A 14,157-nucleotide genomic window follows, 5' to 3' on the forward strand; every position below is an offset into this window, starting at 1 on the left:
TAGGAATTCCAACATCGTTTTTGTTTAGTCTAAAACCCTGACATTAGCCAATATTGCCTATCCAAGATTCGAGAGCATACTTCCTGATCTTCATTTTGAATTTTGGGAAGTTTACTAAACGAAAGGTGAAATATATATATCCCTTAAGGTTCGAATACTTGGTCGTCAACTGTTCTAGAGATGGCATGTCTGGAAGGGTCTTGTCATTATCTTCGTCCGCCTGGTATACGCTTAGTTGATGTTGCCAGCCGAGTCTATTCTGTTGCGTGCAAGTATAAATTCGAAAAGTATAGATAACTACTGCGTCGTTGGTTAGCATCTTTTTCAAATTGACAACGAAACCATCCTGGTGCATCCTTTGAAGACTCACTCTGAATTTAACGCTCGGAACCTTTTCCATCAATAAAGACATGATTGAGATGTTCTCTCTGTTCAAGTACAATAGTGCTGAAGAATTGAAGCTCTATACTGAGAGTCTTCTAGCAAATTCTGTTGAGTTGCCGAATTACGGCAGGTCACGTTCTCAGAGACATTTTCAAAGTCGAAGGCATTCCACAAATGAGACCATGCATTCATCGTTGGTAGATCGCAATATTGTATAATTCGTCAGTTGGGCATTTTGACAAGGCTTTTGACTATCGATCCAGTAATTGTTAGTACTTTGCAACTTTCACGTTCAATATTCAAGTGATCGCGGCATGGTCTTGATCAGGGTCAAGAACATACAAGAATAGGAGATGGATGGGCCAAGGCGCTCCAAGTCTCCTGTATATGTAGTATTTATACTGCAATTTCTTGTTACAGCAATTGAACTGTAGGCAATGCCAGCCTAGGGCGGTCTGCTTTAAACCTTGTGTACGGTTGACTCAAAGCTGGGCGGTCGGGATATGTCCCCTGGCACTAGCTGTTCACTCGTGGATATAACTTCCGATGTCAATTGGATGTTTTTAAATAGCTTCTATATGCCGGATCTTCATACCAAGACTAGTTTTCAAGATTTTCGATGCAGATATTTCACCCAGGGGGTGTTACCGAAAGGGTTCAAATCAGGGGGCAGGATTTGGTTCTTTTCGTGGATCCAACAAGCAAAGAAGCTTCAGTACTCGAAGGCAGCATATTATGCCACTCGGGAGTTCTGATGGCGGTCGGCGTATATCGTGATAGTATAGTGTGTGCGTTTTGAAGATAGAACTCCTGAGACGTGGTCAGCTGAAATAGTCATATCAGTTAAACAAACAAACATGACGGTGAAAGGCGTGAGCTCCTGTAGTTGGCAATGCATTCAACCATTGTAACATCCCTGAGTTCTTTCAGGGACACACTGCCATACACAATGCCAGTTTTCATAAGTCTTTCAGCAGATATAAGAGCTCACACACCCAAGTAATGATGGTTGATAACAAGACAAACTATGTATTATGGCAAATATTCTTGGACTGTTACTTTCTCATAGTGCCTTACAATTGACTGAGCTTTCTGAAAGGCAGTTGATAGTATATTGAGCTCGTCCGGTACATTGGCAATATTCGTGTTTCGAGGTAAGAGAAGAGCCCAGCGCTCTGGTTTTATCAAAAGGTGGCCGGATATCTCAGCTCCACAATTACAGTTCCTAGAACAAAGGTTACTGTCAGACTACATGTACGGCCAAAGGCTTGAAATGATAAACTCGCCGGGGTTGTAGGGAAAAGCGAATCCGTAATTCTAAGCCATGGGCTACGAGGGTCATTTCTTGCCTTCTATCGACATTCCGAAGCATAACCCACTGCATCAAGACTTGCGTGTAATGTTCCAGTATTGGCTTGCGTTTTGCCGGTTGTTTCGTGCGCTCGAGTGTTCGGAAGGGCCTCTTCCTAGACCATGGATTAGTTACTGCATCGTTTTATGCCATCTTAGTTCTATATACATGGATTAGTTACCCATGACGCTTCAATCGACCCAAGGATCAACAGCAGTGTCATTGGTGTTGTAGTGGTGTTGAGATTCGGACAATAGGATTGACCGCCATTTCGGTTTTCTCTGCAATCACAAGATCTAGAAATCCGCTCTTGGTAGTTTCTGAGGCTTTTTGGGACCTATTGTTTGATGGTAGGACTTTCAAGATTGTTTTTCAAAGCCTTCAACAGTAGATGGCGGCACTCGTGGGCGTCCGGCGTCTACTACTAAAGCAAGACGGCAGACGTTTGAGCGTTCTCATCTGAGCCGCCGTATGTATACTCCTGGGAGCTCGTAGACAAGTTTCTGAAGATACTATACTAGTAGTGACGAACCATTCTTTGGTAAAAGGATACTGCTGGCGGCTTCGGAGATCGGTCGTGTTGGGTTGGATTGAGTCCGCATATGAATTTGCGCCCCTGGCATCTTCGATTCGATAGGCCATAAAGAATCCTGCGATAGTATGAGGTCAGTCAAAGGTATCCAGATGATTATTGAACTGACTGACCGGTCTTGAGCGCTATTCAATACATACATGGGGAGGCAGAGCCGAGTGTTGTAAGAAGTAATTTGACACTACACTGTATCTTGAAAATGCTCTCCGGGGCAGGACGATATGAGCGATTCAAAAATAATATTCTTAGACTGACGTCTCTTGAAATATTGATGGGAAACCATGCTTCATTTATGATTCCAGTTAAGGTCGTGCATGGTAGAATCAGATAGGGCAAGGAAATTGCCAAGAGGGCAATATTTTTGCACGGGCGTAAGCCAACAAAGTAATCCTCATGAATAATGAGAACAATGCTTCAAGTATAGTCCCAGCTAATTCGACCGACGATGTCAAGATTTATGGGCGAGTGTTTGGTACGAATAAACAATCTTTTGTTACAGTTACTTTGATATTCTATAGTTTTTTGCTGTACCACCATTTGCCAATGTTATCTCTGAGCAAAAAATAGTTCAAGGAGATGCATGCAAACATTCCACGCGTCGATCCTACTGCAAGAGTGTGATCCAATGTATCTCCTGGTAGTGTGCAGCCACGTACTATATACTTGGAACTCGCTTTGTTACAAAAAGACTGTTGGAATCAGATGTCCATAGCAACTACAGAGGTAGGCGTCAGGCAAAAGTCTTTGAGTTAATTTGATTTATTTGTAGTGGTTGATGGTAGCCTATAAATGCATAGTTATAGCACCTGTCTTTGGCTATAGAATAGCCCCGAGATCTCTTTATCGCTATGATTGTCCAACAACGATTTGAATATGGAATTCTGTCAGCATAGCCATCGTGTATAGCGTTGATAAGACATCTCAAGTAGCCCATGGCTTCATAGAAAGTCCCCTTCCTACTAGTGAGTGCTTTGTAGTGTCAGTTTCGGTAATTCTTCCACTGACACCTGTCGCATAAGTAGCTAAGTTGGTTTTCTACGCCCGAGTTATTGTGTTTCAGTTTCGTCCAGTGCCTGACCCCTTAGCCAGTGACTCCCTCGCCCACTACAGCACCACCACTCCCCTACTGTTGCCCCTATAGACACCAAGAAACAAGGCATACCATAGCATCCTAGAGTTCGTTGTAAGTCATCTTCTTTCTAGTCACTTGTATAGCGCCCTTTCCCTTTAAATAGAACCATACCATCCTATTACTAGGAAGATATTGCCTGTCTGTACCCCTAATGGTATTCATTTCCCCCTTGTGTCATCTCGAAATAGCATATTGTGACCTCCGTGTTGTCTCTTGACACATAGCTATAGATAATACATCTAGCGGAGAAAGTATTCCCCGCCCATCCCGTCGCCTTACAAGTTCTCGTGGTCGTTGGGCCAGTGGGGGGTTTCTTTACACAAAACAACACCTCAAAACCAAGGTAAATATTTCTTGCTCTTCCTCGCCTGCACCCACCCCCCCCCCCTTCTTCTTCCTCCTCTTCCATCCCTCTTAACCCAAAGCTGACATCAAATCCTCGCCGCTCACCAGCCGCTATCATCACTATCCTGCCGCTGCTACTCCTCTTCTGCCGCCGACATCCCTCCCGACGACATCAACATGTCGTCGCCTTCTGAATATCGCCGCCCACGCCAGCCGGCGACTTCAAACCGGCAGCTGAGGCATGCCTTCGCGGAGTTTGGCATCGACACCTCCGATTTTGAAACACAGTCAGATGCTGGCTCACCCAGGGGTAAGTGACCTTCTCCTACTTCCACTGTTTCCTCTCCTCCTGTTACCTTTTATCCTCCTTTCTTTCTCATGTTGTTCATTTGTTATACTCTTCCGCTTCTTCTACCGTTCCTAGCTTTCCTTGATCCATGTTACGAACTCTCCCATTGTGTTTTGTGCCCATTATTCTCTCGTCTGTTGCCTTATTCCATATCTGCGAGCGCAGACTATCAGAACACCAAGTTCATTCAGCCTGAAATGCCTCTTCATTCCTTCAAAGACCCGTTCATTCGGTTTTGGATGACGAGACGGGCAAATAATCTCAAAATACTGTCGGTTTCACCGAGCTATCCGACTAGATGCGCTTCAGTCGCAGCTTTTGCTTCCTCTCAACATCAAACCCCCTAAGAAGTCCATGTCTCTCAACCGTCATTCTTTGTCATACATTATACTTCAAGGATGATCAGCTAACATACTTTAGGCTCACCCTCTCAACCTCTCTCCAACGCTAAAAGGTATGTTTTGGTTTATGGTTGTCTTCCATCTCACCTTTACTAACAAAGGTTCATAGTCTCCCTACCCTCACAAAGGCGGCTTATGGCTCGCTCGAGTTCAACCAGAACTACGATGACGGTGTCCAGCCGTACTGGGGGTTTGTTTAATCAAGTTTCGGTTAAGGAAGGATTGCTAACTCCACCAGAAATCTCTCCTCCGACGCTGATCACAATGGGGAAGCTGAAGTAACCCCTTTCCACGACCTTGCACAATACGGCGAATCTCAAATTCAGACCGGTGCCACCAACGAAACCCCTCGACCCTTTACCAGATCTCGAAGGACATTTGATGCCCAGGCCGTTTATCCCGCTGAGGCTTGTCTCTTCGTTGCCAAGTACGTATCCCATTTACATATCAGATATATTCACCTACTAACCTATTCTGGAAGTCTTGCTCAGAACTTTGATGACTTAAGTATCGAAAAAGACCTCACTCGATTCTTTGGTCAATACGGAACTGTCTTTATCAAAGTGAAGCGTGATCAACGACTCATGCCTTACGCCTTTGCTCAGTTCACCGTAAGTTAGCTCTGAATTTCTGTCAAGTTGTGTTGTACATATAGTTAACTCCTTATCCAGGAACGCAAGCATGCCGACTTTGCTTTGCAGAATGCAGGTGGAAAAGAAATCATGGGTCGCTATCTTCGCTTGGAAAAGTGCGGAGGAAACTGTATGATACTTCCTCACGATATCGACCCGTTGCTAACTGTCCTTCAGTATCCTACATCATCTTCCGCAAGAACAAGCGTGTAGTTCAGTATGACGAGGCCCACGACATCTTCTCCCGATATGGCAAGATTGCCAAGATTGAGACTTTGGACTATAAAATTCAAATCAAGCTCGATGTGCCTCCATCCATGATGGTACAGTATGAGAAATTCGATCCTAAGCGAGACGTCATCAAAGTAAGTGAAGTTATTAAGAGTTCGAGGAAGAAGATTCCTGACGACCTCTTAGTCTTTCGGTTCTTCTGATGTCTTCATCATCATGTTGTACGACCCTAAGATCGCCCAAGATCCTTCCGAGCGTGCGCCAGGCGATCAAACTTTCATGGAACAGCATGATAAGAATCGTCGCTCAATCTTCATGGGCAGTTTACCTCCTCATACGAATGAGCACTTGGTCCACAGAGTGGCCTCCCTCTGTGGAAATGTTACTTCCATTGACCTTAGGGTTATCCCTGATATCAATGGTGGCCGTAAGAAACACAAACCCTTCATCTGACTATTTAACTGACTGTTTTAGCCCCTAATGTCTATGCGTTTGTCGAATTCGAGCGTCCCAATGCCCCTGACGAGGCCGTGCGTCAGTTCGTATGTCTTACAACTCCTTGGTTTCCTCAACTCTTAACTTACCAACTTATGCTTTTAGAACGGGACACAAGTTGAGGGTTCTATCTTGAAAGTTGAGCGAAGGCGAACCAGGCCTACTCGTGATGCGCGAAGCTATTCAAACTCGCTGGCGGTGCGACCACTGCCATTAGTGCCGCCTCTGCGTCCTTACCGTGCAGCTTCTATAGCTCTCGCGCTCGCGGATGAACAAAAGGATCATCGCGATATAGACCCTATGGCAATGGCCCTTTTCTCACATCAGTCGAACGACAGCCGTGTAGGACCAATGGCTCCCATGCCCACTCACTACCAAGGCCAGCATAGCCGCTTAGGATCGATCACTGCTGTACCCGCTCATCATCAAAACCAGCATGGCCTTTTAGGATCCATGGCTTCTGCACTCACTCACCACGAAGAACAGGATAGCCGTTCCGTATCAATGGCTGTCGATGGACTTACGGTCAATCAAAGTAACGACAACCGCATGAAGTCGACTGATGAAATTACCCCTCCCCCTCAAGACTTCCACGCAATGCTAGTTCAACTCGAACAACTCAACTCGCAACGTGTGCTCCTTTCTCCCAACAAGATGCTTCAGTTCGGTGCTGGTGAGTTAGATGAGTACACTCCCATTAACTCGCCCGACAAAGTCAGTGGCACCAATGCCACCGGAAACAATGTTCAATGGGGACAATCGCAATTCATTGACGCCTCTCCCGTGTACCTATCTCCTACAGGATCGCCTCCTGTTCACCACGAACCCAATGATGTCCAGGTCAAATCCTTTGCAGAGCGCTCAGCTACCGGACGCTCTATGTCTTACGCGTTTTCGCCGGCTGCTCAGCATGCAGTAGACCGATGCGAGATGGCTATGGAGGACAAGGACAGTGGCGCTGTCAAGGGGCACCGTCGCGGCCCTTCTGCCCTCAACCCAGTCGCACCAGCCCTAGATCTTGAGGTCTCAGAAAGTGATGGATCCAACGAGTGGCGAACTACTGGCACCACAGAGGAGGAAGAGGGCTTTGAGGAGAAAAAGGCAAAGAGCAGGAAGAAACTCCGACGCAGCTGCCTGTCCGAACAAAACCTGAAGCGAAACGAACTTGCCGATTCCCAGCTCAACAAGGACCACAAGTCAGAGGAGAACCTCAAAGCGAAGAAGAGAGTTTCCTTCAAAAAGGAGGCATCTGTCATCAACAACAGCCCTGAGCCAGTTCGCGAGACACCTATTCGCCAAGCGCCCATTCACTCTCCCTATATCGGGCCTGCTTTACAGACACAACCGATGCCACCACCACCGCCTCCTCTCCCTGGCGGCCTTGTATATGTAGCTGTTCCTTACGAGTCTGTTGCCGCGCAGTTGAGCACTCCACACTTTTACGGCTATCCGTCCCACCAACATGAGGTTCAGTATCAGGCCCATCCACAAGTCTACCAGGAGCATCCTCAGGCTCGCTACCAGGCTCATAACCAGACCTTCTACGGCGAGAGCGCCGGCACTATTTATCGAGCCCAACCCCAGGTCCCCTTCCAGGAAAGTATCCAAACACCGTACCCAGGATATGTTCAAGCACCCTATGGCGAGTATGCCCCAATGTACAACCATCAGGTTCAGTACCAAGGCCCCCAGCATGTCGATCTTCAAGGTCGCCGCTATGCCTCATATTCTCACCCTCAAGAGTACCGCGAACCACCCCTACAGTCTCACTATACCACCTACAATAACATGGCTTCTTCTAGCAACGTCTACATGCCCCGTGCTCCCGCCGAATCTCCTCACCAGAGACGACAGCGTATTGAAGCGGAACGATACCGTCGCTACAACGCCTAATTTTGACCACAGCAAGTATGGTCACGTCGGGTGAGTATCTCGACCAGCCTTCGATTGACATCTCAATCAACGCCATCTCTCTTTCGGCCTTTACATTTTGACGACCTGATTTCACTCTATTTCGGACTCTTTGATTCGACGCATTTTCGATACAGTTTGTATGCACGTATGTATATTCACCCGCGTTTATTTCAGCATCGGTTCTTCAGTTCAGCAACGTCAATACCGTCAGCATTTCTTGGCACTCCGATTCCCCAATATCAACCTGTTAGCATATCGGCACAAGTCCATCCAGCGGTGATGATGCTGAGTCTAGTTTTCATTTGTCTTTCTCAGAACTTATTTCCCAGCCTTATAGTTTGGGCTTCCTCAACCGTCCCCAGCACCAGTAATCGAGCCTAGTAGCTTAGGCTCACTCAGCAGCTATGATGCTCAACTCAGTTCGGTTCGGCATCTTTTCTTTTTGGTCAACACCCCCTCCAGCACATGTCGGCACAGTTGCCAGACAGACAGGCCTTCCTGCCCAGAGACAGGCATTAAATCTAACAGACAGGTGTCGTTTGGTGCCATAATGGCACATCAGGTTGAGAGATCTGGCTAGAGGCAAGGGGATAAATAAAATTGTATGTAAAAACACACACAAAAAAAAAAAAAAAAAAGAGAGAACAATGTTCTCACTAAAGGGTTTTTACCTACCAAAATTTGTGTCCCTTGTTTGTCAGTATTGTGATGTGATGTATTGCCTGCTCTTACTATTGACCAAGAGTAATAAAAGGACCGAAATGGCCATATGATATGATGTGTCTCTGTATCGTCGGCCGATCAGTTATCGTGGAAGGATGGATAAGTCATCACATCAGGCGGTTTATAATGAAATGACCCCCACTCTCTGATGGCCCGAAAAGACAAGCATTGATGGCCCGAAAGCGTTGGCCAAGAGTCCTCTTTACAGTTAATTTGGCGGTAGGACGTAACTCGATCGGGAATAGGACATGTTCTTTCTTAAACGCTAAATAAATAATCAGTCCAGACCCAGCGCGACTTTTATTTTATTTATTGTCTTGGTCAACAGTCTTTATCCTTACTCCTCTCCCTTTTCTTTAATATTTTTGTCAAACGACGTTCCCATCTTGAAACGACATAAACTATAAGTCTCACGCAATGGGTTTCCCATCCTTCGCAGCGTCAAACGCTGTCATATACGTCACTTATGGCGCTTTCCTGTTCGTGATCCTAAACTCGCTTATGATCAAAGCTGACAATTGAAAACAGAATCATGGGAACTGGAATCGCTTGGAAGATGAGAAATCAGTCCAAAGCCGACTTTCTCTCAGGCAATGGAACTCAGACGGGTCAGAAATTCCTAGCATCTCACTCATCGTATCCCATCTCAAGACCACTGGCTAACCACCACAAACAGCCTTTCCTCTGGCCCTCAACTTCATCGCTTCCGGTGAGTAGAGCTATTCGAGCTCTCACTACAGTACTCCGGAGCGGTAGCAATTGCAAACGCAACAGCAAAATGACAGCAAAGACTTGCCCAGTCATATAGAAGGCGGCTGTGATGACTCGGAAGAGTTCCATCCAGCCTGATACTTCTCATGGTCGAGTATACCAATCAAGAATGAACGATCAGGTTCGTACATTGAATGAAAAGATCTTCCTCTTCTCCCCTCTCTTTTAAAACCCCCCGAGTTTGCCTCGGAACTCTGTTGCTACTAACCCTTTCCTACGCTCAGTTGAGAGAATACTCTCTTCTGAGCATGGCTCGCTCGAACCTGCTCCAGAGAGGCAATCTCGGGAGGCTGGGGGGAGAGGATGCGGCTCACTACGGGCGCTGAGTTGATGTATCGCCGGGATCCAACCTCGGAACATTTGTGTAGCACATGTGTCTTCTGAGGAGATCCTGGCGTACGACGACAAAGCTGAGATTGTACCGTAAATACTCGATCAAGTTAATGCTTGCGTGGGAAAAGTGTTGCCGCTCCAATTCCATCCCCTGCCCCCACCCCCCAAACGTTGGAATGACAACTGACTCTTGTAGCACTCGGTTCCGGTATTCTCTTCTCGTACCCCGAGCTGGCCACAATCTCTGGTGTGCAGGGTATGATGGTGTACGCTCTTGCGTCAGCGCTTCCTATGCTCATCTTTGGTTACCTTGGTCCCATCATCCGACGCCGATGCCCCGAAGGCTTCGTTCTCACTGAGTGGACTCGACAGCGATACGGCGTTATCACTATGCTGTACTTAAGTTTCATGTCAATGGTAACGCTGTTCCTATACATGGTCTCCGAGCTCTCGGCTATCGGCCAGGTGGTTCAAGCCTTGACTGGCCTCGACCCCCTTCCGGTCATGATTGTTCAGTGTGCTATCACGACAATCTATACCTGTAGGTTTTCCTGATCCTGCAGCGTTGAACTCCCATCTAACTTTGTAAGCCCTTGGTGGATTTAGGATCTCCTTTATCACAGATGTTGTTCAAGGTACCATGGTTATTGGCCTTGTCATCATCGCTGCCATCACTATTGGTGCCAAGACTGAGATTCAGCGACCTCTCATCGACGAGTCTGGCCTCACCAAACCCAACCTTCTCGGCTGGCAGCTTCTCTACATCCTTCCTGTTGCCGTTCTGACCAATGACTTCTTCCTTTCGTCTTTCTGGCTGCGAACCTTTGCTTCCAAGACTGACAAAGATCTCCGAATTGGAACCACTATTGCCACAATTGTCATCCTGTGTGTTCTTACACTCGTCGGTTCCACGGGTCTCATCGCTGTTTGGTCAGGAGCCTTGCCTCTTGAAGACAGTGCTGGTTCTGGCTCAGTTGCGTTCTTCGTCCTTCTTGAGACCCTCCCCAGCTGGGTCGTTGGCATCGTTCTCGTCATGGTCGTAACCATGAGCACAGCTGCCTTTGACAGTCTTCAGTCTGCCATGGTCTCGTCAGGCTCCAACGATCTCTTCCGCAACAAGCTCAACATCTGGTACATCCGAGCCATTGTGGTGCTCATCATCATTCCCGTCATTGCCATTGCTCTCAAGGCCCCATCTGTTCTTCAGATTTGGCTCATCACCGATCTCATCTCTGCTGCCACCATTCCCGTCCTTGTCATCGGTCTCATTGACAAGTTCTACTGGTGGCACGGCTTTGAGGTTGTTGTAGGTGGTCTTGGTGGTATTTTGACAGTCTTCATCTTCGGTTGTGTCTACTACGGAAACGCCCAGGAGGCTGGAGAACTTCTCCTTGTGCAGAAGGGTCTGTATGGCAATGATTGGAGTGCATTTGGCGCATTTGTCGCTGCACCTGTTGGTAGTCTCCTTTGGGGCTTAGGGGCTATGGCTGTCCGCATCACTTTCCAGTACGTGTATGCCAAGGTCCGCGGACATCGCTTTGATGCTCTGGACCGTCCCCTTAATCTCCGTCCCGCGAGCAGGGAGGATGATACCCCTTCTGAGAATCTTGTGTCTCAGACCGCAGGCAAGTTCTTCTAAACGAAGGTTAAACAGATGCCGTTGGATTCTGTTTCATGATTACGGAGTTGCATGCGATTTATAGTCATCAGTGCAGTCTTGGTCCCATGTTTGGGATGTGTGGCAAAAGTATATTTGGTTTGGTCAAATTGTTACTCATTAGTGAAGCTCTGTTGAGCCTCGAATTTAAGTCGTTTTTGCGCATAACTATGCTCTTCTTCGTTTATATTGTGACACTTGCCATGTTTGTCAAACTCAACTTCACTTAAGATATAGTAGTGAATAAGCTACTGGGGATTGGAGTACAAAGCCCAATGAACCCTCTTCGCAAAGGTAAATTATTCAAAATTGAATTGGAGATGCTTTGCCAACATCCGTTCGCCGGCCCCAATGCTATTTTATAGTACATTTATGCTCCTCGTACAATATACACTGTCGTTTTACACATTTGCCCCTTTCTCAGCTTACTCATGGCAAGCACCCATCACTAGAGACAATTTGATCCCTTTATTTCAGAGGACCTTTCCACCCAGCGCGCTGGGCCTGCTCTCGCATAATCCAATCTTGCTCTTCTTGGTATGACTCAAGCGTTGTGGCAGGGACAGTGCCCCAGATTCGCCATGGTGTGGCTTGGAATGTCTTCTCGCTGACCTGCCTTGAGAGCACCACGTACTCCAGCTTGTCCTGCACCTTTGTGCTGCCAGGAATGAGTTGGCCGGAAGGCTTCTTGTACTTTGCGACACGCTGCGTTGAGGAAATTGCGATAACGGCCTGTTCTGTGCAGTTGTCCTTGTCGTGGGGGTTGATATTGTGAACCTGGTGTGCTACCACGCGGGGATAGAACAATGACTTGTTGAGCTTGAGAAGCTCGAATGTGACACGCTCGCCAGCGTTACGACGATCTATGGCAGCAGTGAGCTTCTTTCCGAATTGCCCAAGGCATAGGTTGTTGATTGTGGACTTGTCCCCCGCAGCAAACGCCCCAAGCATCTCCATGTACATGTTCTTCGCTGTGGGCGCAATCTTGCCACGGCCGATCTTCCACTTAGGCCGGGTTGTCCAACCAGGCATGGACTTGAGCTTGAATTGGAGGAGGGAAAGGAATTCGATTCCCCATTGGCGGAATCGATACCATGTGTAGTTTAGAGCGCTGGGGAGGCTAGAGGGGTATCGTGAGAGTGGGAGAGGGACGAATGTGCCTGTTCCACGATTAGCTCTTCTCTGTTGTTGGAGTACCAAATGAAGCTATATCAATTGGCGCATGTGACGGTCAAGAAGTTTGTCAATTCCTCCCCTCCATCTTCTACTCACCAGGAAACAATGGGCCGCCGCCAGACTTGAAGTACTCGTCATTGGCCTTCTTCTGAATCGCGGACATGGACTCAACATCGGTCCTCTTGGAGTCCTTCGTAGCCGTCCTTCGCATCTCTCGCAACATCCTCTCCCTAGAGGGCATTGACATGTATCGGCATTGTACCCTCGTCGCTCCGAGAACGCTCTGGCGCAAGATGGCTGGGCGCAGAGCCATTACTGAGGAAGACATTGGCGGACCTATCTTTTATGTTTTTTTTTCGTCTAAACCGAAATGTCGAAACGCTCAGAAAAGGTATGGATAGACACCCGGTAGTTACCGGCGGCGCAGGGTCATAATCGAGCTCGAGCTGGCTTCGACCATCATAGTCTGCTGCCACTGAAGAATTTCATGGGTTCTGGGCCGATGACGGAACAATTAAATGCCGAGGACGACGCACAGGGTGGTGCGAAGGTGGGGTTGACATGACGGGAAACATCACAGATGCACATGGTATCAGGTGCCAATCTTAAATGTTCCTTACGGGCAGAGCCTCAACACTACGCTCGACATCATAGCTTGACAGCCTATTCCACGAGCGAAGGCTCACTACCACAGCTTTAGCTGCTCTTACGACTAAACCTCATGTTCTTCGACTCCCGGTGAGCCAATTGGGCTCCACGAAAGCTTGCGACAGCTTGGACATCGAATCCAAATTCTACCGAACCACCAAAATAAATCGCCCATCATGAGGGTCACGCATACGCTCTTATCGAGAAGCTTTTTTGGTCGAAGCGTGGACGAGCTGAAGAGGCGCACGCGAATAGGTATACTCTGGTTGTCCTCGAGTAAGACCCAAAGCTGACCATTGCAGCTGTGAGCTTCGAGGCTATCAAAGGCGCTACACAGCCCAAGCCGCTATACGATTTTAACGCCCCCGAAAGCGTTCGCGACTGCATTGTTATGTCTGACAAAACCATTGGAGGTTTCTCACAAAGTAACTTTGACTTCCACAAGTCTACCGAGTCGAATACTAGTTCAAAGACACCCTCCGCCTATGCCCGCTTTCACGGCAACATCTCTACCCGCCTTCCTGATGATCGTCCCAACATCCAGCGTACAGGCTTCGCCGGCTTCCGATCTCCTGACCAAAGACCTACAATGTTTGGTCGTTCAATGTGGGATATTGACCCCTACATATACCTCGCCCTGCGCGTCAAATCCGATGGCCGCAGTTACTTCGTCAATGTGCAGACAGAGAGTGTTGAGCCCTCAGACCTGCACCAACATCGACTGTTTCCGAAACGACCGGGTCACTGGGAAACTGTGCTGATCAAATGGAACGACTTTGTTAGAACAAACCATGGTTTCGTCGTGGAGCCGCAGACTGAAATGTTGCGACAGAAGGTACTGACTGTTGGTGTTGGGCTGACAGACCGCGTTGATGGTCCTTTTGAGCTTTGTATAGAAAGAGCCTGGGCCACGAACGACGCAAGTGAGGCTGACATAATGGAAGAACCTCAAGCTTCGGCTATCTCAGAAGGAGGTGAACTGAGGAATAAAAAGGGTGAAAGGGTGCGGTGGTAGATCCTAGC

At 47.7% G+C, this 14,157-nt stretch overlaps 4 protein-coding genes across 4 annotated transcripts; 3 read left to right on the forward strand and 1 right to left on the reverse strand.

Annotated features, from left to right (window-relative positions):
* Window positions 1–3,943: 3,943 nt before the first annotated feature.
* EDB82DRAFT_554611 (uncharacterized protein) lies at window positions 3,944–7,805 on the forward strand (the record flags this gene model as incomplete). The annotated part of the gene is made up of 10 exons (XM_025733985.2): window positions 3,944–4,114; window positions 4,574–4,607; window positions 4,664–4,744; window positions 4,793–4,981; window positions 5,036–5,165; window positions 5,226–5,316; window positions 5,364–5,551; window positions 5,604–5,844; window positions 5,892–5,959; window positions 6,018–7,805. Exons 1-10 carry the CDS (start codon window positions 3,982–3,984, stop codon window positions 7,803–7,805), a joined length of 2,943 nt encoding a protein of 980 aa, XP_025584837.1. The 5' UTR covers window positions 3,944–3,981.
* Window positions 7,806–8,626: 821 nt separating this feature from the next.
* EDB82DRAFT_574320 (uncharacterized protein) lies at window positions 8,627–11,474 on the forward strand. Its single transcript, XM_025733986.2, has 5 exons — window positions 8,627–9,028; window positions 9,078–9,157; window positions 9,226–9,258; window positions 9,850–10,194; window positions 10,244–11,474. Exons 1-5 carry the CDS (start codon window positions 8,967–8,969, stop codon window positions 11,290–11,292), a joined length of 1,569 nt encoding a protein of 522 aa, XP_025584838.2. The 5' UTR covers window positions 8,627–8,966; the 3' UTR covers window positions 11,293–11,474.
* EDB82DRAFT_574321 (uncharacterized protein) lies at window positions 11,462–13,053 on the reverse strand. The gene is made up of 2 exons (XM_025733989.2): window positions 12,583–13,053; window positions 11,462–12,470 (listed from the first exon to the last, which is right to left on the reverse strand). Exons 1-2 carry the CDS (start codon window positions 12,812–12,814, stop codon window positions 11,779–11,781), a joined length of 924 nt encoding a protein of 307 aa, XP_025584840.2. The 5' UTR covers window positions 12,815–13,053; the 3' UTR covers window positions 11,462–11,778.
* Window positions 13,054–13,310: 257 nt separating this feature from the next.
* On the forward strand, window positions 13,311–14,149 carry EDB82DRAFT_523727 (complex I intermediate-associated protein 30-domain-containing protein; the record flags this gene model as incomplete). Its single annotated transcript, XM_025733990.2, has 2 exons — window positions 13,311–13,389; window positions 13,437–14,149. 2 exons carry the CDS (start codon window positions 13,311–13,313, stop codon window positions 14,147–14,149), a joined length of 792 nt encoding a protein of 263 aa, XP_025584841.2.
* Window positions 14,150–14,157: the final 8 nt, after the last annotated feature.

The sequence above is a fragment of the Fusarium venenatum genome, assembly GCF_020744135.1.
Source record: "Fusarium venenatum strain MPI-CAGE-CH-0201 chromosome Unknown EDB82scaffold_2, whole genome shotgun sequence".
Lineage (NCBI taxonomy): Eukaryota > Fungi > Ascomycota > Sordariomycetes > Hypocreales > Nectriaceae > Fusarium > Fusarium venenatum.